This window comes from Hemitrygon akajei, unplaced genomic scaffold, assembly GCF_048418815.1.
Source record: "Hemitrygon akajei unplaced genomic scaffold, sHemAka1.3 Scf000063, whole genome shotgun sequence".
NCBI lineage: Eukaryota > Metazoa > Chordata > Chondrichthyes > Myliobatiformes > Dasyatidae > Hemitrygon > Hemitrygon akajei.
The window spans coordinates 4,317,302-4,343,174 of NW_027331949.1; the positions used below are offsets into that span (position 1 = coordinate 4,317,302).

The 25,873-nt window shown below is 44.7% G+C and overlaps 2 protein-coding genes across 4 annotated transcripts in view; one reads left to right on the forward strand and one right to left on the reverse strand.

Annotated features, from left to right (window-relative positions):
• The window catches only part of LOC140721882 (uncharacterized), a 101,177-nt gene that overhangs the window by 38,910 nt on the left and 36,394 nt on the right, over nucleotides 1-25,873 (reverse strand). The window contains 3 exon segments of the mRNA XM_073036707.1: nucleotides 3,380-4,528; nucleotides 18,126-18,288; nucleotides 24,469-24,681. Of these exon segments, the coding sequence (XP_072892808.1) occupies nucleotides 3,380-4,528; nucleotides 18,126-18,288; nucleotides 24,469-24,681 (1,525 nt within the window).
• The window catches only part of LOC140721856 (uncharacterized), a 67,520-nt gene continuing 66,218 nt past the window's right edge, over nucleotides 24,572-25,873 (forward strand). For 2 of the 3 annotated variants that reach the window (XR_012097485.1, XM_073036675.1), the window contains exon 1: nucleotides 24,572-24,693. The gene's annotated coding sequence lies outside the window, so the exon portion shown is untranslated. The remainder of the gene's footprint in view (nucleotides 24,694-25,873) is intronic. The other variant, XM_073036677.1, reaches the window with a different exon arrangement.

Consider the following 25,873-nt stretch of genomic DNA (forward strand, 5'->3'; position numbering starts at 1 on the left):
ACATAGTATCACAATGGAATAAAGGGAATTACAGAGGCATGAGAGAGGTGATTCCCCAGATGGATTTGAGAAGGATACTGGTGGGGATGACGTCAAAGCAGAAGTGGCTGACGTTTCTGGGAATAGTTCATAATGTACAGAATAGGTCATAATGTCTCGCAGTAGTAGTTCACAAACGGCGGGGCTAGGCTACCGTGGCTGACAAAGGAAGTTATGGACTGTATAAAAGCCAAGGAAAGTGCTTTTCAGGTAGCAGAAGTGAGTAGGAAGTTAGATAATTGGGTAGCTTTGAAAATCCAATAACAGGCAACTGCAAAAAGCTATATGAAGGGGAAAGGTGAAATATCAGAGCAAACTAGACAATAATATACACCATTATAAAAATGCGAAAGGGAGGTGATAGTTTATTTTGGACATCTGGAAAATGATGCTCATGAGGTGGAAATGCGGAAGAGCTGGTAGATGAACTTGATAGGTATTTTGCATCTGTCTTCTCTGTGGAAGACACAGCAGTGTGCCAGAGATCCGTGAGTGTCAGGGAGCAGGAGTGAATGTCATTGTTATTACAAAGGAAAACGTGCGAGGCAAACTCAGGTTCTTAAAGTGTATAAGACACCTGGACCAGAAGAAGTACATCATAGAGTCCTGTGTAACGTTTTAGAAACAAACCAGCAGCAATACAGTTTACACCGGAGTCTGGTTTTGATGTTAAAATCATTATCTTTATTAGTAACTACTTATAATATTTTAAGTTAAACAAATTAAACAAACGTTAACAGTGTTATGCGTATAAATATGGGTAAATATAACTCCTAAACTATCGAGCCTGGGGGATCAAGGCTTAGAGTCTGGAAATGGTAACGTAGGAAAGTTCAGTAATCGGAGGAATAAATGATCAGAGAGAGAGATATTTGTAGTCCAGGGTAATTGTAGAGCGAAGGCAATTACGTCGAATTCCACAGGTAAACGCAAACTGTCGTCGAAGATTTTGTTCGTTGAATCGATCCAAAATCCACTTAGATATATCAGACGAATGTCGTCTTCAAGTGACTACCACATAACATATCCAGGTAAGGGTTAACTTCAAGTGGTCCCACATTACATTCCTAAATCTACTCCTTTGGATTATACGAAGTGACAGACACACATTCTGGAGCAAACCTTGCCCTGGCAGTTCTAAATAAAAGTCTTACTCAGACTACGAGAGTAGCTGTTCTGTCTCCCTCGTTCCGAGTGAGTGTGTGTGTCTCATATCTATCTATCCATATATATCGCTCTCTCTAAATCTCTATCTCGCTCTCTCTCTGAGCTGAGAAAGCTGCCGGCTGACGTCACTGTTAGTCCCGCCTCACTCAGGAACTTTCTTAAAGTGACAGTCCACAGCAAACGAAACCGAGGGATTCGTAACACCTGAGAGAGGCTGCTGAAGAGATAACAGATGCAATGGTCATGACCTGTCAAAAATCACTTGACAAGGGGTCCCTTGCAGAAATACACATCAATGTGGTTAACAAAAGGAAAGAAAAATCGAAAGTACATGAAATACAAACAATAAGGCAGTAAGTAATTTTTACACTCGGTTGATGTGACTGTAACGAAACCCGATTTCCCTCGGGATCAATAAAGTATGTCTGTCTGTCTGTCTGTGTAGAAAATGCCAAAAGAAATCAGACACAATCCAACACATTTCAGGACCCTACAGTAGTTTAATTCAATCTGATTAATTACAAAGGTACAATCAGTGGCAAATATGATTCACCAAAACCTTGCTTTAAAATACAAACGCATGAATGCCCTCATCACTTCATCGAGGCACCGTAAGTTCAAGCCTGATCCACCTTTAGAGTCAAAATCTTACAAATTATATGATAATCAATACATTATATCAGATAGGACAATCTATAATAACCATCTGGATATAATATTACAGGATAAACAAGCAGGAACAACTCCCTCAATAGACAAAACCATTCCCAACACACACACGTTCCTCGGCCAGTGCAGCGCCTCACAACAGGAATTGTTTGTGTCATCAGTCAGATAACTGAATTATTTTCTCTGTCATCTTCCAAATGTTGCTAATCTGTCATTCATTGCCACACCCTGTTGCTGATTCCCTTCTCCTCATCATACGTTCTTACCCCGACCATCGTCCAGAGCCTCAAATACAGCCCTGTGTGGACCCGCCTCTGGTTTCTGACCCTGCTCCGTTGAACATCCAACTAATGGTTTCCCATTCTGCTTTCAGTGTTTAGAGGACAGTGGTGTTTTCTAACAACCCTTTAGAAGCAGGGAAAATGACCCATAATGTGGAAATGAGCCCTGAATAGGGAGGTTAACAACCAATGCCATTCTTCCTCAGCCCAGAGATTTGAGGGGCGAAGAACATCTCAGACAGAACTGCAGTCAGCTCGACTTCTTCAGTCTGCAGAAAATTCAAGGGAAACCTCTTCACCCACAGAGTGGTGACAGGAACCACTCCCACAGGGAGAGTGACAGATGAACAACAGGGGAGGATTTAAAAGGACTGTTGCAAACAGTATCACTGGCAGGATCAGCTGGCATGAGTTAACTCTCTACTGTACACTAGGTGTGTTATAAATTCAGTAAATACCGGAGACAGTTTAAAATAGAGCTGATTTATTTGTCACTGATCCAGTCGCAGTAAAGGTGAATATGCAGCAGAAGGAACTCCTTCCATGCCAGTGACCAGGGTGCAGAACTGGGTATGGTGAGCAGCAGCAATAATTGCAGAGTTCAGCACTGACAGTCACTCTCAAAATTGCATTCAACAACGGTGATGGACAAATATCCAGCATGCACCTTATTGAAACTTTCTCCCCAGTGTGAACCCGCCAGTTTCTCACAAGTGTAACATGCGGCAATGTTTCACCGCTAATGTAATGGCCTCTCTGTAATGTTTCACTGCTGAGGTAATGGTTTCTCTGTAGCAGAGATAACAGGGTTTTGGAGTGCAGTGCTATCCAATGACAGAAATATTCTTTCTTTGAGTCTGGAAGAGAGATTTTCACGGTCGCTTGCCGGGACAGATGAGAAGACACAAATGGAGAAAATGGGCCCTTATTGTTTCTTTACTAACCCTAAAGTGAAAGTAAGAATTATGGAGCTCAGTCCTTTAATGACATATTGTGTACTATTTGTTATTTCGGGGAACTGATCCGTAACAGGGGACACATCGCGCAGCATCCACCCAAACGAGATTTCTTAAGTTTGGCCAGGCTGGGGGGGGGGGGGGGGGTGGGGGAGGGGGGGTGGGGGGAACACCCCCTATATTAAGCTGCTAGGCGAAGTGAGAGTTACATATGGTTAGATGACTGAGTGAATCCCTTCCCACATTCACAGCGGGAGAAAGGCCTCTACCCAATGTGAACTCGCTGGTGTCTCTGCAGTTGAGATGATGAAGCGAATCCCTTCCCACAGTCTAAGCAGGTGTACGGTCTCTCCCCAGTGTGAACTGACCGGTGCGCTTGCAGGTGGGATGACTGAGTGAATCCTTTCCCACACTCTGAACAGGTGAACGGCTTCTCCCCAGTGTGAACTCGCTGATGTTCCTTCAGTTTATATGACCGAGTGAATCCCTTCCCACACGCTGAGCAGGTGAATGGCCTCGCCCCCGTGTGAACTGACTGGTGTGCTTGTAGGTTGGATGACCGAGTGAATCCTTTCCCACACTCTGAGCAGGTGAATGGCCTCTCCCCAGAGTGAACTCGCTGATGTACCTTCAGTTGAGATGATGAGGTGAATCCCTTCCCACAGTCTGAGCAGGTGTACAGCCACTCCCTGTTGTGAACTCGCTGGTGAGCAATTAGGGAGGACAACCGAGTGAATCCCTTCCCACAGTCTGAGCAAGTGAATGGCCTTTCTCCAGTGTGAACTCTCTGATGAACCTTCACTTGAGATGACCGAGCGAATCCCTTCCCACAGTCTGAGCAGGTGAATGGCCTCTCTCCAGAGTGAACTCTCTGATGTATCTTCAGTTTAGATGACTGAATGAATCCCTTCCCACAGTCTGAGCAGGTAAACGGCCTCTCTCCAGTGTGAACTGACTGGTGTACCTTCAGATTAGATGAACAAGTGAATCCAATCCCACAGTCTGAACAGCTGAATGGCCTCTCTCCAGTGTGAACTCTCTGATGTACCTTCAGCTTAGATGACAGAGTGAATCCCTTCCCGCAGTCTGAGCAGGTGAACGGCCTCTCCCCGGTATGAACTCGTTGATGTACCTTCAGTTGAGATGAGCAACTGAATTTCTTCCCACAGTCTGAGCAGGTGAACGCCCTCTCTCCAGTGTGAACTCTCTGATGTACCTTCAGTTGAGATGAGCAAGTGAATCCCTTCCCACAGTCCGAGCAGGTGAATGGCCTCTCTCCAGTGTGAACTCGCTGATGTACCTTCAGTTTAGATGCTTTAGTGAATCCCTTCCCACAGTTTGAGCAGGTGAACGGCCGCTCCCTGGTGTGAATTTGCTGGTGAGCCATTAGGTCAGATGACCCACTGAATCCTTCCCCACAAATTCAGCAGGTGGTCAGCCTCTTCCCAATGTGAATTAACTGGTGTGTCCACAGGCGGGAAGACTGTCTGAATCCCTTTTCACACACAGAACAGGTGAATGGCCTTGTCCCAGTGTGAACTTGCTGATGTACCTTCAGTTGAGATGAGCAAGTGAATCCATTCCCACTGTCTGAGCTGATGAATGGGTTCTCCCCTGTGTAAGATGTTGGGCATGCCAGTCGGTCAGATGATTGAGTGAATCCCTCCCCACAGTCTGAGCAGGAAGGATGATCGAGTGAATCCCTTGCTCCACTTCTTAAATATCTGGACAGAGACAACAAAACTGGTGTGTTGTGTTCGAGAATCCCGTAAACAAGTTTCTTGTCATTTTTAACCTGTAAAAAAATTTACAAATCCATCAATGGGTGTAGGACATCATTTCAGTGAGAACACTTGGGTTATCAAGGTGTCATCTGGCATTAAACTGTTACAATGAAGATTTACAAAATCCATCAATGGGTGTGGGTCAGAATTTCAGACGAGATCACTCGAATTGTCAAGGTGTAATCTGGCATCACACTGTTACAGTGAGGTTCTAACTGGGCACAGATCTGGTATCAGGAATGACCATCAAGTTCTCTGATGCTCTTCCTGTCTCTATAAGAATGGGGCATTTCTGCCGTCTCCAATCTGTGACCTGGCTCAATTTGACTGTCTCCATTCCCTGTTCCCACTGAGCTGCATGGATTCCTGGAAGTGGAAGCATTGGACAGGCAGGAGGACAAAACTGTAGCTAAACTGAGAAGCCAAAGCCAACATAAAAGCCAAAGAGAGGGCAAAATATAGAGCACAAACTATATGGAAGCTTTTAGAAACCAACAGAAGATGACAAAAAAAAGCCAGATGAGCTCAGGGCATGGAATTATGATTCGTAGTCATTAATGAGTCTTGGTAGCACCCAACAGTCTGAGGCATTTAGAGGAACAAAATATCCAGGGCCTCAATATCTCTTGAAAACCCAGGTTCCCTGCACCAGTTGCCTTTCAACTTTTATTTTGTCAGGCACATACAAACTCTACACCGTCAGAATTTCACTTCTGAAGGCCTCCCAGTTACCAAGTACACCTTTGCCAGAAAACAGCCCGTCCCAATCCACACTTGTCAGATCCCTTCTGATACCATCAAAATTGACCTTTCTCCAATTCATAATCTCAACCCGTGGTCCAGACCTCTCTTTTTCCACCTTTACTTTGAATTTCATGGATTATGATCACTAATTTCTGTCACCAGCCCTGGATCACTTCCTAACGGCTTATTGCACACTTCTACATTGGGAATTCTACGTACTGATTAACTCTGACAAACATTTGACAAACTCTGCTGTATCTAGTCTTTTACAGCATGGGAGTCCCAGACAATATATGGAAAGTTAACATCATTTACTGAATCAACCTTTGTTTCTTGGCATGGTCTGCAATCTCTCTACAAATTTGTTCCTCTAAATCCCTCAGACTGTTGGGTGTAAGCAAGTCCCAGTAATGGCTACAATACCATAATTCCCTGTCCTGAGCTCATCTGGCTTTCCTACGATGCTTCTTGCATTGTGATATACACAGCTCAGCACATTCATCGCACCATGCTCAGCCATTTGATTGCTGACTCTGTCTGCGGTCTGAACAACATCTGACTGGTATCAAGAAAACAAACTCTCCCTCATTGGCACAAAAACAGAGGAGCTGATTGTGGACGACAGGAGGATTGGAGACAGGCTAACCCATATTGACATCAAGATATCAATGGATCTGGGGTTGAGAGGGTGAACAGGTTTAAGATCCTCAGCAGAAACATCAACAAGGATCTCACATGGTCTGTACATACCGGCTGTGTTGCGAAAAGAGCACGGGAGCCCATTTTTCACCTCAGATCATTGAAGACGTTTGGTATGGGCCCCAAATTCTAAGAGCATTCTACAGGGAGACAACAGAGCATCACTGCCTGGTATGTGAACTGTACTTCCCTCAATCTCAGGAACCTGCAAAGAGTGGTGCCCAGCGCATCTGTAGATGTGAACTTCCCATGATTCAGGGCATTTACAGAGACAGGTGTTTAAAAGGGGCCCAAAGGATATTGGGGACCTAATTCATCACAATCACAAACTGTTCCTGCTGCTACCATCCAGGAAACGGTACCACAGCAAAAGGACTAATAGGCTTCGGGATGTCATCTTCTACCAGGCCATCAGACTGATTAATTCATGCTGATAGAATTGCATTTTTGCTATATTGACTGTCCTATGTACAAACTATTTATTAGAAATTACTATAACTTACACATTGCACATTTAGACCGAGATGTAACATAAAGATTTCTACTCCTCATGTATATGAAGGACTCCGAGCTGATCCAGAATTCATCCATTTCAAGTTCCAACTCCTTAAACTGCCGGGTTACAAGCTGCAGCTGGATGCACATCTTGCAGGTGAGGGCATCAGGGACACTGGAGGTCTCCCCACATTCCCACCAATGTCCCCTCTATTTTATAATGATCAGTGTGCACATAAATCACGTACTGTGCATATGTGACAACATATGCACAGTGACAACATGTGCATAGTGATTTTTATATAGTGAAGTATTCATTTTAACAGCTAGCAAATCACTGTCAATAAGAACTTTGATCTCCTCTGGGTTCGATCGAGTTCATCTGCTCCCTCACACAAACTGTATAGCAGGCCTGTAATAGGTAATGAAGGATTTTCTCACCAAATTTCTTGCATATTGTCCATAAGTGGTTTGTTTGCTAAATTATACTTTAAAAAGTCAGCGTTCCATATATCACTCCACTTCTTCCCACTTGTAAATTCTCCAGCAACATTTGCATTGCCACAATACACACAGGTAACACCCGTTTCTATAATGGACATAAATATTTCCTGTGAACCCTCCTGAGAAATCAAGGATATATTTAAAAAAAACATTTTGAACCTATGTAATCTCTGGCTAAAAGAATATTTGGGACTGAATACGAATTTTGGAACAGAAGTAAACTCTGTGTTCAGCGGTTAGCTAAGACAGGCTCATTACCAGTTTTCTGTGGCTTGCAGAGAGACTCACTGAGAGCTGATAACATTATGCATTGTACCCTCGTTACCCGATAACATTATGCATTCTACCATAGTTTGAGTGAAGGGAGGAGGACTCGCTGATAAGGACAGGAATGAACATCTGTCTGTAAGTAAGTCAGGGCCTTACAAAGGGAATAACTGATAAGGACAGGACAGCACATCCATCTGTAATTAAAACATTCATTCAGCGAACTCTCTTGTCTACGTAATTAAGTTTTGCACCAACAGACTTGGTGGGCATACCAGCTCAAATAACATCTTGCAATAGTAATGTTTGGGGCTTACTATGTATAAATGTCTGGGTTTACTATGTATAAATACATGGCTGTAACCTGACTAATTCAGTCCACTTGTCAGATGGTGGCAGTGCTTACGTGCCTTCCCTTTGACAACTGGGTCTCAAACTCCTGCAGGAGAATGCACAATAAACTGTGGTGACGATAAGAAGCTGGTCTCCCGGGTTTTATACAGATTCAACTTTAACATTTAGCATCACAAACAGGATCCCAATATAGGGAGTATATTGGCTGGACTCAGACGGGCTGAGTAAGTGGCTGGACCACTCTGGGGAATGCGGAGACTGACCGGGCGCCCAATAGGTATTTTACCTTATGTCATTCTCTGTTTGTTCCTTTCGAGGTACGGTCCCTCGCCCAAGGCTGATCGCATACCTTGACGGGATTGGGAAAGAATCTGTTGGGAGACTTGTATAAGGGAGGCAAAATTTTACTAACTAGGCAGGAGGCGGTTCCAGGTAAATTTCACTAAGTGGACAGGAGGCAAACATGCTGGGTAAATTTATTAAATGAGCATGAAGTGCCAGCCGGGTAAATTTATTGTGGGCAGGAGGTGCCAACTGGGTAAATATATCTGATTGTTAATTGAGTGGGAGGCTTTGTGCCGGGTATATTACTTGGTGAACATGAGTCAATTGCAGTCGTTTGTTATGAGTGGGACAAGAGCAGCCCTACATAATATGTGTGAGAGTTTTCCAGACAAGAAAAAAGATTTGCGAATGTTGAGTGTAACGCTGAATAAGAAAATGGGGAACAAAATGTGGCCACTGGGGGGGAGCCTGGGATATTACCTCATGAGAACAAACAGTAAATTTGATACAGAAAAAGAACTGTGGAAAGAAGTGGAAATTGTTGGAAAGGGAATGGAAGGAAAAGGCAGATGCAAAGTGGAACGGTACATTATTAGCAAGTTGGAGGAATAATACATGTGACAAAGGGATAGAGGTATATACCGCAGAAGGAATGCCAAAGGTTGTGAGACGCTAAAAGCGGAGCATGAATGGGTGGATAGACGTAGAAAACAAGAGCAGGGAAAACAACGTAAGCAAACCAAGGCCGGCCTAGATAGGAGAGCAGGGCAGGAACATCAGTCTGAAGTTTGAACTGATAGGGAAACAAGGGATCCCGAACCCATGTCTAGCATACCGACCCTGTTTGAGGACAATGACCGTGATGAGGAGTGTGCACCCACCGTAACACCCCCCACCCACCTTACCAGGAGCCAAGTGCACCCAGTGCTCCCAAACCCTAATGCTCCCAGTACTCAGATACAGTGACCACTCGGGTAAAACAGTGGCGGCAGGGAAGGGGGAGGTCCCTATACCCTGAGATTCAGAAAGGGAATACCGAGGATTATTCCGAGACAGGGAGGGAAGGATCCAATAGAACCCCAGAGTTAATGGCTCCACAAAGACATTGGCTCAATGGAAGAAGCCAGAGAGTGGTAGTGGAGGATTGCTACTCTGAGTGGAGGCCTGTGACTAGTGGTGTGCCACAGGGATCAGTGCTGAGTCCATTGTTATTTGTCATCTATATCAATGAACTGGATGATAATGTGGCAAATTGGATCAGCAAATTTGCTGATGATACAAAGATTGGAGGTGTAGTGGACAGTGAGGAAGGTTTTCAAAGCTTGCAGAGGAATTTGGACCAGTTGGAGGAATGGCCTGAAAAATGGCAGATGGAGTTTAATGCGGACAAGTGTGAGGTATTGCACTTCGGAAGTCAAACCAAGGTAAAACATACAAGGTAAATGGTAGGACACTGAGGAGTGCAGTAGAACAGAGGGATCTGGGAGTACAGATACATAATTCCCTAAAAATGGGGTCACAAGTAGATAAGGTTGTAAAGAGAGCTTTTGGTACATTGGCATTTATAAATCAAAGTATTGAGTATAAGAGTTGGAATGTAATGGTGAGGTTGTATAAGACAAGGTGAGACAGAATTTGGAGTATTGTGTGCAGTTTTGGTCACCTAATTACAGGAAGGATATTAATAAGGTTGAAAGAGCACGGAGAAGGTTTACAAGGATGTTGCCAGGACTTGAGAAACTCAGTTACAGAGAAAGGTTGAATAGGTTAGGACTTTATTCCCTGGAGCGTAGAAGAGTGAGGGGAGATTTGACAGAGGTGTATAAAATTATGGTGGGTATAGACAGAGTGAATGCTAGAAGGCTTTTTCCACTGAGGCCAAAGGACAAAAAAAAAACTAGAGATCATGGGTTAAGAGTGAAGGGGGAAAAGTTTAAAGGGAACATTGTGGGGGCGGGCTTCTTCAAACAGAAAGTGGTGGGTATGTGGAATGAGCTGCCAGATGAAGTGGTGAATGCGGGCTCACTTTTGACATTTAAGAAAAACTTGGACAGGTATATGGAAGAGAGGAGTTTGGAGGGATATGGCCCAGGGGCAGGTCAGTGGGACTAGGCAGAAAAATGGTTCGGCACAACCAAAAAGGGCCAAAAGGCCTGTTTCTGTGCTGTAATGTTCTGTGGTTCTAAAGGCAATTGCCCACCGAATGCTGCCCAGTCCACCAGCAGCAGGAGGAGGGACAGTCCTCAGTGATTCCTGTGTATGCACCCTGGAAGCCTCAAGAAATGATAATGATCATGAATCAGGTCCCAGGTAGAAAAGAAAAACCAGCACAGTTTGCTCAGTGTGTCCACAGTACTATACAAATGTTTAGTGTGACCCTGCAAGATTTATTCGGTCTCTGCTGCATGATTCTCTCAGCTGATGAGTGGCAGAAATGGAAGGCAGAACTGAGATACCAAACCTGTCAGGAGTTACAGGCAGGAAACCATAATGAGAATGAACAGACAGACCAGATTATTCAAGCCTTGAAAAGGGCTCTCCAGCAACCTGTAAACATCACTAAAGTACTTGAATGCAAACCTAAGCCTGGGGAATCGGAACCAGCCTATTGGGAGTGATTTGTGGCCTGCTACGGCACTTTCGCAGGAGACCAGGCCTTCAGTAATGGGAATCCGTCCCCCCAGTTTAAAGCCTTACCGCTCCAATACTTACCAACTAAGATAGCCGACATGATTCAAACAAATAATATGGATTGGCCTGACAATGACCGAAATCGAATGCGACAAGCTTTGACATATTATTGGGACCCAAATTTTGAATCCTGATCAACTCCGAAGGGAACTAATATTAAAGGTGAATATGTTCCCTGGCAAAGAAGGACGCGAGTGGGCTATATCTGGGGATCTGAAATGGGAAAAAAAACCTACCAAGGGACAGGTGGGGACAACAACCTGTCTAGAAATTAACAAGCAAGGATGCTTCCTACCGTGAGTACCACCCCTCAGGAAGAGCCCAATGTAACATTGCAAGTTGCTGGAATTACAGTTCCGTTTCTGATTGATATGGGGCAACCACAACCACTGTCGATCAGGAAATAGTATCAGAAAAGGGATTCCAGCCATCAGATGCTACAATCACTCTGTCTGGTTTCGAAGGCATGGAACGTATGTATTCACATACCCAGCCACTGCAAGTGGAATTCCAGGGGACCCAATGTGAGGTTTCATTTACAGTCACCACCAGTCGGGGTGTAATCTAGCAGAGAGAGACTTGCTCTGTCCGTTGGAAGTCGAGATTCTATGCACAGACAAGGATATCACCCTGGGACTAGCGAACAACTTCCCCAGTTTCTGAACACCCAGTGGTGGGCACTTAATCTGTACTCCACTGCGTTTGAACCCCTTCTGCCAGCGGCCGACCCTCATGTGACTCAGTGCTATGACCCTCCGTGGTGCTCAACTGAGGAAAGCCAATATTATGCACCCCTCGAGGGACAGAATTTTCCAGTCACGGTGATTGGAGAGGTTAAAGGAAAAGAGGGCAGTGCATTACTGGCCGAACGACCAGATTTCTTTTGGTGACAGACAGGACTGGTTTTTCCCCATACTACTGTCAGGGTTTGCCCCGGGTTCAAACCAAAGACCCTGGGGTTCTCTGCCTACACCCTGATGGAACAAGCCTCCAGCTACAAGGGAGATTGGCAAGACTTGGTGACGTGCCAACTCAAATACTGGAAGGACTCTGAGGTGAAGATGGCACATCTGGTAAGACACCCTTTTAATATTGACCAAACCCTAGACGTTGTACCCCATCTCTGGGCAATTTCAGGCCATGAGGTCGGCCGCAACAACTGCCCCCGTCCAGATCACTGTGGAAGAAGGACAGACTCTCCCATCCATTCCGCAATACCCCCTCAAGCCCAACGCAATGTTTTGTGAGGATGGAAGCTCTTTTGTAGATCCATTAGGAAAACAATATTCTGGCGATGTGATAGTGATGGACAGTGAAGTAATTGAGCAGGCCTCTTTTGAAGCAGGTGTCTCTGCCCAGAAGGCTGAGCTGTTTGCTCTGACTCCTGCCTGTAACCTAGCAACAGACTAAAGTGCGGATGTTTACACAGACTCCCGTTATGCATTTGGAATTGTACATGACTACCGGGCTCTCTGGGAACATGGGGATTCCTGACTTGCTCTGGCCACCCCATTAATAATGCCACCTTTTTAAACAACTTACTCACTGCTCTAGAGCTACCTCGAGTAACGGGAGGTACGTACTTTTCAGGGGGACGCCTCTGAGAAGGAACGCAAACTGCGGTCCCAAATGCGGTGTCAAAAAGACCCCGACCTAGGTTTCTGGATCACCCCAGTGGGACAGGTTTGTGTTCCTACACAGTTCTTACCAATATTGGTCGATTATATACATAATTGTACACACCTGGGAAAGGAGGGAATGGTTGGTAACCTGTACCCTGCACACTGGGTACGACTCCCTTGACAGGTGGACCTTTTTCCTGTCTACAAATTGATTTTATTGAATTGCCTAAGTACATTGCTATAGATACTGCTTAATTATTATACGTGTTTAGTAGATAGATTGAAGCTATTCCAACTACTAATAATAATACTATGACTGTTATGAAGTTATTATTATGGAAAATAATTCCAAGGTAAAGCCTGCTGGAGATGCTGAGCTCTGACAATGGCCCACACATTGTGGTGACCACTAGTGAACAAAGAGGTATGTAACAAACTAGCTATCAGGCAACAATTCCACTGTGTACACCACCCACGGGCCGCTGGCATAGTGGAAAAAGTCAATGGCACTCTGAAGGGTAAATTGGCCAAACTAACAGCGGAGACTGGACTCACTTGGTTGAAGGACGTACTGTTAGCCCTATTCCACATGAGGGTTACCCCTCAGGGGAAAACAGGGTTGTCACTAGCTGAAATCATTCATGGACGGCCCATGAGGACACCCTGAGGACCAAGACCTTGTGTACCATTGGTCCCACAAAGTCTACCAGCAAAATTGGATATGCATCACCTCAGGGGAGAGACCAACATTTCCAAGCATTACATTCACAGGTTCGACAGGCTTACAAGGAAGGGAACTACTCCACAGAGAGGAGTGACTATCCCACCTTAGAACTTGGGAATTTTGTCCTGATCAAGAACTGAGATTGAGGGAAAGTTGGACCTCAGTGGAGAGGACCATATCAGGTGTTAATGACATGGCTGTGAACCTGAAGGGGCAATCTCGGTTGATACATCGATTAGGTGCCAAACGTGCTTAACATGTTACCCAATTTCCTTCGGGATCAATAAAGTATGTCTGTCTGTCTGTCTGTCTGAGTAGAAGAACTGTCCTGAACTAAAGGAAAATATGTTGGTTGAAAATATGTGTTCGGGTTTATGTCTTTGAGAGGGCTCACCCCAGCATCCGGGGGCTCCCACGGTCTTTCTGTCACACCGATGCCAAACAGGTAGAACAAGGGGCCTGCTGGGTTTCTGCTGAAAATCTGCAGCATGGTAAAACTATGATTCCAATGTCAGTAATCCCGGTCAACCAGAGTGAGGAACTCTCAGCCTGGGCTTTCTCAAATAACACCCGGGGAAGAGAGGTGAGGAACTGTGGTCCAGTCAGAGATGACTGTAGCTGTCAGTGTTTTGAGGGATGGTATCTCAGGCCCCCACCAAACAGAACTTCCTAGACTGGGAAACATGCATCCTAGCCATACTTGCAGGTGCCCAGCAGAAGAGAGGAATAACGGAGACTGAGCGATTTTGGATGATCACTTTTCTCTCCTATGGAGCAGCCAGGAATTCACAAGAGATAATCAATTTGGCTACAGCACTTGAGGAGCTGGCCACAATACTGCAGGGGCCCTGACAGAAACACAGGCCCAAGTAACAGAAATATCCACTGAAATGATTGCAATCCTGCAAACAGTCCTACAGAATCGTATGGCCTTAGAGTTTATCCTAGCTGAGAAAGGTGGAACCTGTGTTATTATTGACACAGAATTTTGAACCTATATCCCTGATGAGTCTACTAACATTACATCCCTCTCCGAGCACACTGCCAGGGAGATTGACAGCATCAAGAGAGTAGGGCAGGATTTACATTGGTTCACCGAGGGGATGAAATGGTGGTCTTTGAAGGCCTGCTCGGTAATATGTGGGGCATGGTATTGCATTATGGCCTAATAGTTGGACATATCATTGTTATAATTACTGTTGTATGCTGTTTTTAACCACAGATATGCCGTAATGTTATCCATGATCAAAAGGAGGGAATGATAAAGTATGAAAAAGGGTGAACACTTTGTTAAACAATAGCAGCCTGTTTTTCTGAAAGAAACTGCTGATGATCAACAGATGTACTAAGCCATGTTGAGCCATATTTCTTCTTGAGGGAAGCTAGCTAGGGTTTCAGGATGCTTATCTCCTTGTTCACATGCGTAGAGATAGGATAGCTTCAGTCTGTTCTGTGTATGTAAGCCATTATGACTATTTTGTAATTTGTCTTTAGGGGCTGTCATGTAGTAAGTAACTTTGGCTCCAGCCTTTCTTGTGTGGGGTGTATCTGGACGGATATATCTGTGGTGGAAGGGGAATTGTTAGTCAGTTAGTGGATTGGGCAGGAACAGTCATAGACTGTCCCTGTTTGAGCGACTAACTGAGTAAGCCCCGGGTAATTGGAATAAAGAGTTTGTACATATACAGTCTCTGAGTGACTTTATCCGGATTCGACTTCCACAGAATGAGAGTGTTTTTAAAGGGTTGTGCTGCTGGAAGCGCATTACCAGACCTGGAATGATTACAACTGGATCTGACAGAGGCATAACTGGTTCTTCTGGGCACATTCATTCTCACTCCCAACTATTCCCCACCTTCCTTTGTACAGGTATGGAATGTCTAAAGGACCAGTGTTTGAGTAAATGAGACTCACCAAACTTTCTCCTGACTGAATCTGGAATCTCCGAGTCAAATGGGTCCTCTTCAGTTGATACTCTCAATCATCGGGCTGGTTCATTTGTTGCTGTTCCCTCATCTTCAGTCGTGGTTTGCTTCCAGTTGGGGCTTTACTTCCAATAAATCTCTCACTGCAGGTCTAACTTTAAGATGAAAGATAATGAAGCACATTAACAATAAATAGGAGAACCAAACATTTCTGCTTAATGTTACTAAGAACAAAACTCACTGAAATGTAAACATTGAAGGCTGATATAACGATCACAGTGAACAAGCATTTGTTGTCCCTCACATGTCTCAAAACGATATGGGATAAGAAGGAGCCATCATTCAGTCATGGTAAGACATAAGACACAGGAACAGAATTAGGTGATTCGATCCATCTGGTCTGCCCACCACTCAACCATGGCTGATTTTTATTCCAACACCATATTCCTACCTTCCTCCAATAACCTGGAAGCTACTTAGCAATCATCAATATATTAATATCTGTCATAAATTTACCCAAATGGCAGCCTCAACCAACCTCTGCGGCAGCAAATTCCGCAGATCAGACATCTTTTGGCCAAAAAGTTTTTCCTCATCTCAGTTTTAAAGGGAAGCATCTTTATTCTGAGACTGTGCTGTCAGATCATAGACTCTCCGTCTAATGGAAACATCCTCTCCATGTCCACTGTATCCAGGCTTTTCAGCATTCAGTAGGTTTACTTAACCATACATCCCCCCCACCACCCCCACCGTCCCTCTGAACTCCATTGAGCACAGGTCCAGAACCATCAAATGCTCCTCATACATAAAGCTGATCATTCCTGAGATTATTCTTGTAAATTTTGTTTGCAACAACTATACTGAACATAAACTGGTACCAGAATAATTTACAGAGAAAAGTTGTGCTTTCTTTCCTGCTCTTCTATCACAGAACTAGTCATTTCCATTTCCAGGTTAAAACAGGTCCATTTCAGGAAATATAAACCATTCCAGGGTGAATGTAATAAAAAGAAACTGGAATTACCAGAAACACTCGGCAGGTAAGGAACAGCTGTGGGGAGAGGAACAAACTTTATAATTCAGGTGAATAGAGTTTTGTCAGAATGACTTCAAACATTTTCAGGTTTTAGTGCAGATCTCCAGCAACTTGAGATTCTGCCTGATTTCCACTGAGTGACAGACAGGTGTCAGTGAGATTTCCAAATACAGATTGAACACCAAACTCACGGGTCTATAAACACGGAGCAGCCCATTTACTCATCGCCTCTCCCTGTGAGGATGTAATGGCAACTCATTCCCTCCTCAGATTAGCACTCATTGCCTCCAAAGGAACTCCAGAAACAAACATCTGACCCCAGAATAGAAATACTCACTCAACACCTCATAAGCCTGAGAAGCTCGATCCCCGGGTCCATTTCACCAGGATCAAAATCTATGACAGGGTCACACAGCTGATTGTGCCACTTACCGACCTGAGAATCCTTTTACATCATCCCCACATCAGGGATTCCCCACGACCAATGTCCAGCAGCCCAGGACCTGATTCGCTGTGGAAGGAGAAACATACAGTCCCATCTACAGAAGTGCTGACCTGGGCAAATCCCAAATACTGACAGCTCCATATTCCCGGAGTCTACATCCCAGGATAAATAGGCCAAGCACCAATTTTCCCAGGACTCCTCATTGCCAGTAACATGCCACAGTGTGTCAGCCATTCAGAGTTCAAAAGCTAACACTCCTGCATCACCCTATGGTAGAATGGGAACCTGAGCATCCCCTGACTGGGACAGATATTGGGCTGGAAAACCTGGGTGTGGGTCACCAGCAGGCATGGATACGTTTCACATTGTCTCCAGCAGCTAAACTGAACACATTTTATCATTATCATATCGTTAAATGAGATCTTGCCCAACACAATTGGCCATAGCATTTCCTGTAGGCTAACAGGAATAACAGGCTTTTCATTTCAAATTGAAATTAAATGCTGGAAACTCGGTACATCAGATTGGATCTGTGGAAAGAGAAACTGTGGATGACTGAATATCAGAACTGATGCTGCTCGATCTGCTGAACACTTCCAGCATTTTCTCTTTGTACTTTAAATGATGCACAACTATTGACTGATTACACGATGTTTGTGATGACCTGAACAAAGTCGCACAAATGTAAGTCCCATATTCATTAGTTTTCTCTTCATTCCGACACAGGGATAATACCGTCGATACAGTCAATGCTCACAACATCCTCCCCACCCCACTATCAGTCTGCTACATCTGCTCCTGAGGCCACTAACTCTCAATGAGGGGAAGTGACCAGAGCGCGATAAAAATGTGCACCACTCACTGCAGATCCTGTGGCTGTTCCCGGGAACAGGGAAATTGCATCACCAAACATGATCAAAACAGGAAATAACAGACTCAACTTTAAACGCTGAGAGTCTCTGTCTGGAAAAGATTAACACAGCGACCATTTGGTAACTTTGAAACTAAAACTGTAGTGACTGTTGGGGTGGTGGGGTTGGGAGACTGGACAGAGATTGAACAAGATGGGCAGGGAATGAGCAAATAGAACCAGGTGGGAGAAGGGATCACTGATCGTCCTCCAGCAATACACAGATACTGAATTAACAGTACATACTACTTATGTACTAAAATCACAAAGATAGAACAACAGGAACTTTGGCATTAACCCTTGTCTCCGAAATATCTTTTATCAAATACCATGGAAAGTATCCCCAGGTTGGGATCGACCCCGGCAGATTCTGTCCAGGAAACGGGGTGAGACCGCGAGTTCGGGAAATTTAACCGGACTGTACAACATCGCTCGGGATACAGTACTCACCGCATGGATCTTGTCGATCTCTCTCTGCAGAAAATTATCCGAACCCCCGGCTCCCCGCCCGAGGGGGCGAGGACTCACTTCCGATCCGGATCCCGCAGACGATCCGCCGCTCCGGACCCTCTTCAACAAGAACGGGGAAAAAAAATCGCTGCCCATCCGGGGCTGTGAGCATGCGCACTATGCTTATTGCGTCATCAGACCGGGGCGGGGCCTCGGAGTCAAACCCGCAGATGCTGCCAATCTGCGGTAAAAGAGAATCACGTGACGGCGAGGTTCTCCCACGTGACCCGGTGATTGTTCCTCGCCCCTCACACGCTGGCCGAACCATCGGCCGCATTTCCCACATTGTTTCACATTCACAACTCTCCCATCTCAGACACATGTTTCTGCCCGATCCTCATTTCCTCGATCATGGAACTAATTTCCATCTTCTGCAGCCCCGTGTTGCCCCAACCACTCACATCCCACCCCGTCACTATTTCCAACTTCCCACCTCTCCCCTCAGCTGGATCAACTCTCACTCCCCAGCTCTTGCCCCATCTCCACCCCTCACCTCTTTTCTCTGACTATTTCCCGTCCACTCTCAGTCCAGAGGGAGGGCATCGGCCCGAAATATTGACGGTCCATTTCCCTCCACAGATGCTGCCCAACCCACTGAGTTCCTCCGGCAGTTTATTCTTTGGTCTGTATAACCCGTGTTAGTATGGGGAGCGGGATTTTACACCATATTCCAGGTACAGTCTCAACAAAGACAAATAATTGTCACTTTTCCCGGGCCATTGGCCGCGCTTGCAGGTCAACAGTCTGCATGTGTTTGCCCCCCAATGTGGTGAATCCCTCTGCTCATACCACGGTGAGATCAGATATTTCCACAGATGACATATCCCCGGTGGGGATAGGGACAAACGTCCTGTCCGCCCCCTCTCACATCATCTTTATGCTTTCAATAAAATACCCCACCCTACCTCGGGGAACCAGCATCAAACCGACGGGCCGAGCGGTCTCCTCCTACCTCTCAGCGATACAACAGAGTCCGGCCGCAGGAGACGCTTCACAAACGTTCCAACTTCCCTCGGAGGGAAATGGAAATAAATCAGTAAGCGGACATTTACTTTGAGATTCGTTCCGCTCTGAGGGAGCGGGAGACGAACTCAGCGGGGATAACGCCCTCTCCGCTGGTCCGCTCCTCTATTGGGTGTAACCAGCGATTGACATTCCTGCGCGCCAATGGCAATAACGCTGCTCCTGCTGCCTCGACTGTCAGCGGTGGGGGGGGGGGGGAACGGGGTGGTCACGTGATTAGTAGCTCAGCCGTTAAACCGATAAAGCTCGAGCTCACCAGCGCGTGGATGACGTGAGGGCTGATCCCGGTGTGGGAGCCCAGGCGTGAAGTCAGGCGCATGGGTGCGCCAGTGTGACGTCACCTGTGGGTGGAGCGCTCACATTTAAAACACATAAATGGACTGTTGCTAAGTATGTGCCTTTGGAGACCAACAAACATAGGCTACTGTCCAGCGCGCATGCTCTTCAATGATTACTAGTTCTTTTATATAATTCCACAAGATAGCTTGTGGTCTGTCTCCGGATTTACAGATAATATTGCATTGGTCTCTGCAGTCTGGATCCTCTATCCAGTATCGAAGATTCCCAAAATCTTTGAAAGGCGGTTTCTCTGGAATTTCCCAATCACCTCTATTATCCAAAGTCTGTTAAGCGATTAGCACCAAATGATCCTACCACCAGACACATCTTGCCCTCCCCCCCTCCCCACAACTCTCGGCTTTCCGCAGGAATCGCTCCGACTCCCTTGTCCATTCATCCCCCCCCCCCCAATCCCTCCCCACCTACCTCGCTCCAGGCACTTATGCCTGCAAACGGAAGAAGTGCTACACCTGCCCCCACACTTCTTCCCTCACCACCATTCCAGGCCTCAGACAGTCCTTTCAGGTGAGGAACCACTTCACCTGCGAGTCAGCTGGGGTGATATACTGTATCCGGTGCTCCCGATGTGGCCATTTATACATTGGAGCGACCCGCCGCAGACTGGGAGATCGTTTCGTCGAACACCGGCACTCGGTCCTCCAGCAGTGGCGGGATCTCCCTGTGGCCACACACTTCAATTCCACAGACCACTCCCACTCCGACATGTCTGTCCATGGTCTCCTCTACCGTCAAGATGAGGCTACACGCAGGTTGATGGAGCAATACCTTTACTCCCGCCTAGGTAGCCTTCTTCCTGCCGGCATGAACATCCAACTCACTGACCTCTGTTGATACCCCTGCCCCCCTTACCCCATCCTTATCTATAATTTTAGTCTGGTTCTCTTTTACTCTCTTCCCCCCCTCACTATAATCGCCCCCCAGCCCTACCTTTCTTTCTTTTTTATTTTCCATAATTCTCCACCTTCCCCCTAGCCCATTTCCCTCCAGCCTATCACTTCCCAGCTCTCTACTTCATCCCACCCCCCACTTCTTATCCCCCCTCAACCATCCCATATTACTTCTCTCCTGATGAAGGGTTTCGACCCGAAACGTCATCACTACCTCCTCCCATAGATGCTGTCTGGCCTGCTCAGTCCTGTCAGCATTTTGTGTTTTGAACAACAAATGTATGTTGTTTGACTAATTTGTATCCGTCAGCATTTTTACAGCATCCACACCAAGAGCTGGTGAACTGTATTCCAAGAAAATATACCCTTTAGTATTCCCATCTGTTTCTGGGTAAAATTCATTTGTAATTTCCCCAAACTTAGAAAAAGATCTTCTGGATAACATTTTGAAGTTTCTCTAGCCGATCTGGTCCAACTTGTGGTACATTATGCACAACAATAACAGAATCTGTTCTATCAGCTTCTCGAAGTTGATCATTTAAAATATCACCCAGCAATTCCTCGTCGGAGAGATCATCCACGAAGCCTTCGGGATCACTGAAATCTTCGTCTGGCTCCTCCAACTCCTCCAACGTTTAGAGCTCCGTGGAGTTGTTGACACTGACGATCTGGACAGTAACGTTGATGATTGTGAGGAAGAGGTTGTTGAATTTTTTTGTGACAGAAGAAATTATCCCAGTTGGAGATCAGGAGTAGTCTTATACAGTGCCATCATATTTTTCAGCGAAGCTGATTTCTCATGTGTCACCTGGAAGTTCAATGTGCTCCACTCTGCAATGACCATCACAGTGACGCCGCCTTCACTTTTACAAATTGTGAATAAATTTCACTAAATAGCAGCAGCTCTGCAGTTTACTTTGTGTAACTATCACTGGTCACTGTGGAAGCTGTCATTGGTTTAAGTATGTGATTGAGACACTCTTTCCTGTAGCCATGGGCTATTTTTACATCCATGGTAAATTAACATTGCATATTGTATGGAGGAACGTTGAGACTACAAAGAGAATTATTTTGTAATTTAGTGTCCACTTAAGGCATTACAGTGGACTGTACCCTCCTCCATTCAGTTATATCTGACATCAAATGGGATAAAATAAAGCTTAGTAACACAAAAAAAAACACATAAATGGACGTTTCTTATGTTTTCAGTGGTACAACAACATTAATCATGGGTTTCATCACTGAATCCAGTGTTGTGTGATGTAAAGTTCCCTGTTATGTGTCCGGCTGTGCCGTGTTGTTGTTGGAGTGGGCAGCGTGGTGTTTGTCTGGATTCGTGTCACAACACCAGAATTGCCAGCGGGTTCCACACACAGTGTATTAGTCAACAGAAAACCTCTCGTCCTTGCAGTCTTTGTCTCCTGGTAAACTCAACACCCTGACAATATGGGCCATAGATACCCCTTCCTCTTTAAAGTCACTTATTCATTCAGACAGCTGATCGCTGAGGGGAATTATATTTATTAGTCATTAAAGTTCGCCCAGATTCGTTTGGACGGATTTGATGTGGAGTTCGGGGTGTCACAGTGAAAGGGCCGGACGGCCGAACTCTCTCCGTTGTCCAAACATCCTTCCAGGTGAGGCGACACTTCACCTGTGAATCTTCCCGGGTCGCCTATTGTGTCCGCTGCTCCCGATGCGGCCGCCACTACACTGGTGACACCAGCTCCACCACAGTTGTGCGGGGAAGGGTTTTTTTTTTTTGGGGGGGGGGGGTCGATGTTATTGTTCCCTTTAGTGCGGGAGGGGTGGGAGTTTGATTTTTCTCTCTGAACGACTTTCATGCTCTTTCTTTGTTTTGTGGTTCTCTGGAGAAAAAAAAAACTCGAGTTGTTTATGATTTTTCCTTTTTGAATTAAAGTTTCTATTTTATTAGGTTTCGGCAATAACATTGTTTGACCCAGTTTATCTCTTAAATAAGCCCTTAATTGGAAATAACAAAAAAGTGTGTTGTTTGATATTTTGTATTTATTCTTTAATTGATCAAATGACATTAATATACATACTTCAAAACAGTCTCCTATATATCTAATCCCTTTTTGAAACCAGTTGTATAAAAATTGGTTATCCATTGTAAAAGGAATAAGTTTATTTTGAATTAAAGGTCTCTTTGCTAATTAAGATTTCCTTATCTCATCGTCAACATTTATCTTATTCCATAAATCAATCAAATGTTTTAATATAGGAGGTTCTTTCTTTTCCCGTATCCATTTAGATTCCCACTTATATATAAAATCTTCTGGTATATTTTCTCCTATTTTATCTAGTTCTATTCTCATCCATGCCGGCTTATCTTTATCAAAAAAGATGCGATAAATCTGAGTTGATTTGCTTTATAATAATTCTTAAAGTTTGGAAATTGTAACCCTCCTAGATCAAATTTCCATGTCAATTTTTCTAATGATATTCTTGACATCTTACCTTTCTTGTATTTATTTCTAAATTTTATTTCTTGTATGTATAGTTTGATTCAAAAACTGGCAATTAAACAAGGAATTCATATCAAGACAAAAATGGGAAATTGACTTGAATATTAAAACTGAATAAACAAGTTGGTCAACACTATATCTTGACAGTATGACAAATACAACACATGTCCGGTTAAGATTAGTGCAATATAATTTTTACATCAATTATATATTACACCACAAAAAATAAATAAATTACACCCAAATTTATCTGATTAATGCTTCCGATGTAATCAAGAAATTGGTACTTTTTTACATTCTACTTGGTCTTATTTTAAAATTCAACCTTTTTCGACAAATTTAAGAGTTTTACTGGAACAAATTATTGGAACACAAATTCCACACAATCCAATATTATTTTTACTAGGCGATATTGAAGGGATAAAACCGAAACCCAAATTGAATAAATATCAGAAAGAATTCATAAAAATAGCATTGGCAGTAGCCAAAAAGGCTATTGCAGTTACTTGGAAATCGGATTCATACTTAAGCATAGATCGTTGGAAGAACGAAATCTTCAGCTGTATTCCACTTGAAAAAATTACTTATAATTTAAGAGATAAATATGAAACATTTCTGAAAATTTGGCGCCCTTATTTACAACAGATAGGATTAAATATATAGGTGCTCCAAAGATAAAATTACTGGTTATTTGGGGAAAGAAATAAATATATATGCTAAAGCTATTATGAACTCCATGGAGCATGTGGGGATCTTCCGATATCCAGGCATTCTTTCTTTTTTTCTTCTTTTCTTTCTTTCTTTCTTTCTTTCTATAGGGATATGTTAGGGGGAGGGGTTAAGTGGAGGGGGAAGGGTTGATATTTTTTTTCTTTCTGTAATCATTTGAAAATTCAATAATTTTTTAAAAAGTTGTTTATGGATACCTGCTTTGATAATAAATTAACCTTTGAACTATCCGCTCCCAGCGGGAATTCCCCGTGACCAAACATTTTCATTCCGATTCCCATTCCCGTTCCGACGTGTCAACCCATCGCCTCCTCTTCTGCCAAGATGAGGCCACCCTCAGGATCCAGGATCAGCACCTTATAATCCGTCTGAGTACCCCCACCCCCTCAACCTGATGGAACGAATATCGATTTCTCCTTTGGTGAACAATCCTCACTCCCACTCCCTGTCTTCGTCTCTGACTTTTCACGTCCTCTCACGTGCTTATCACGTCTCTCTGGGTCAACTGCTCCTATTCTCCACTCTCCTCTCCTATTAGATTTTATTTTCTTCTGCTCTTGAGCTTTTCCACCTACCTGGCTTCACCTGTCATCATCCAGCCAGCCATTTCCTCGTCCGCCCCGATTTTATTCAGATATTTCCCCATTCTATCTCAGTCCTGAAGGAGGGTTCAGCTGGAAACGTCGACTGTCGGCTCTTTTCGATAGATGCTGCCAGGCCTGCTGAATTCCGCCAGCATTTTGTTTGTGTTGCTCTGGGTTCCCTGCATCTGCAGACTTTGTCGCGTTTATGATTTGCCTCTCCGTTTTCCCTCCTGCCTCCGAGCACTGGGGTGGGTGGGGGGGGGGGGGGGGGGGGGGGCGCTGTGCAGACCTCCGACCGCTGGTGTCGCTGTACGGACCGCCGGCCACTGGCGGCGATGTGTAGACCTCCAGCCGCCTGTGGTGCTGCGGAGAACCTCCTGTTAAACGCATGCGCAGTGTAGACTGCAGCTGTTGTTGGGTCTCCGATTCGAGCAGTGCTGAGTGAGGGCTGATCCCGGCGGGTTTGTGTAAATCCGGGCCGGGCCCGAGTTCTGCCGGACGGCTGGAGCAGGAGGTACAGTGCCAATCTTTCTGCCGTAGCTGTACGAGGGGTGATTGATAAGTTCGTGGCCCAATTTAGAAGGCCTAAACTTATACAGCTCTCGGTACATGTACCGGAACCTGTACATGTTCAACTCTTTGAGTGATAATGGAGAAAGTTTGAAATTAATAACTTTTGCGGTATTTCTGTTTCAGATAATTGAAAATTGCTAGGTTTTCTGAAATCGACTCCTTCCACCATAAGCCACGAACTTATCAATCAGCCCTCGTATGTCACACCTAATTTATGTACCTGCTCATTTCATGTACTGGGCAACTTCCTTGCCTCATTCATGTGATGAGCAGGTACACAAATTGAGTGTAAATATATATGATTAGAGCGTTTTATTATGTCAAGCACTAAACCAAGATGAAAGAAATATATGAATTCCAGAGGCTCCACAGAAATAGTGATAGTTAAGACATTAACAAGATTATAGCCAATCACTGCCTTTCAGTATATAACTGGTACAATAATTTAATAATATGACAAAGTATTGCACAGTTGCATTTACTAATTACCATAACATATAATTATCAAGCAAGTGAAGTAACGTTTTGCTTAGAAGCCGTAGGGTTGTTAGTGAGAAAAATTTACTTTTGTTTTAGCGAGTAATCCATGGACCACCACAGTCACAGCTCCACGATTTCACCAAAAACAATCAAATATCCTATCCTAATGTTATTAGTGGTATTTTCCCCACCAGCCACCAACCTCTCTCCCTAATCTGTGCTTCCGTAAAATTCCTTCTATTTAATATGTGGCGGCTGTTAAATTCCCCGCTTTTTCATTTTGACTTTTTTTTTTACAGAGGTGCTGGAGTGGTGCTCCGGTGAGCTCCGGCAGCACTGCACCCCTGTTTAGAGCCAAGTAACATGGACCCAGGGATCAAGCTGCCCGGGTTTATGAGGTGTTGAGCGAGTATTTCTGGTCTGGGATCACATGTTTGTTTCTGGAGTTCCTTTGGAAGCAATGCTGCTAATCTGAGGAGGGAATGAGTTTGTATTCCATCCCTCTCAAGGAGAGGCTGTGAGTAAATGGGTTGTTCTGTGTTTGAACCAGTAGAAATAGACCTGGGGGGTTCAGTGTTCAAACAGTGTTTGGAAATTCCTCCTCGCTGTCACCTGTCTGTCAGACAGTGGAAATCAAACAG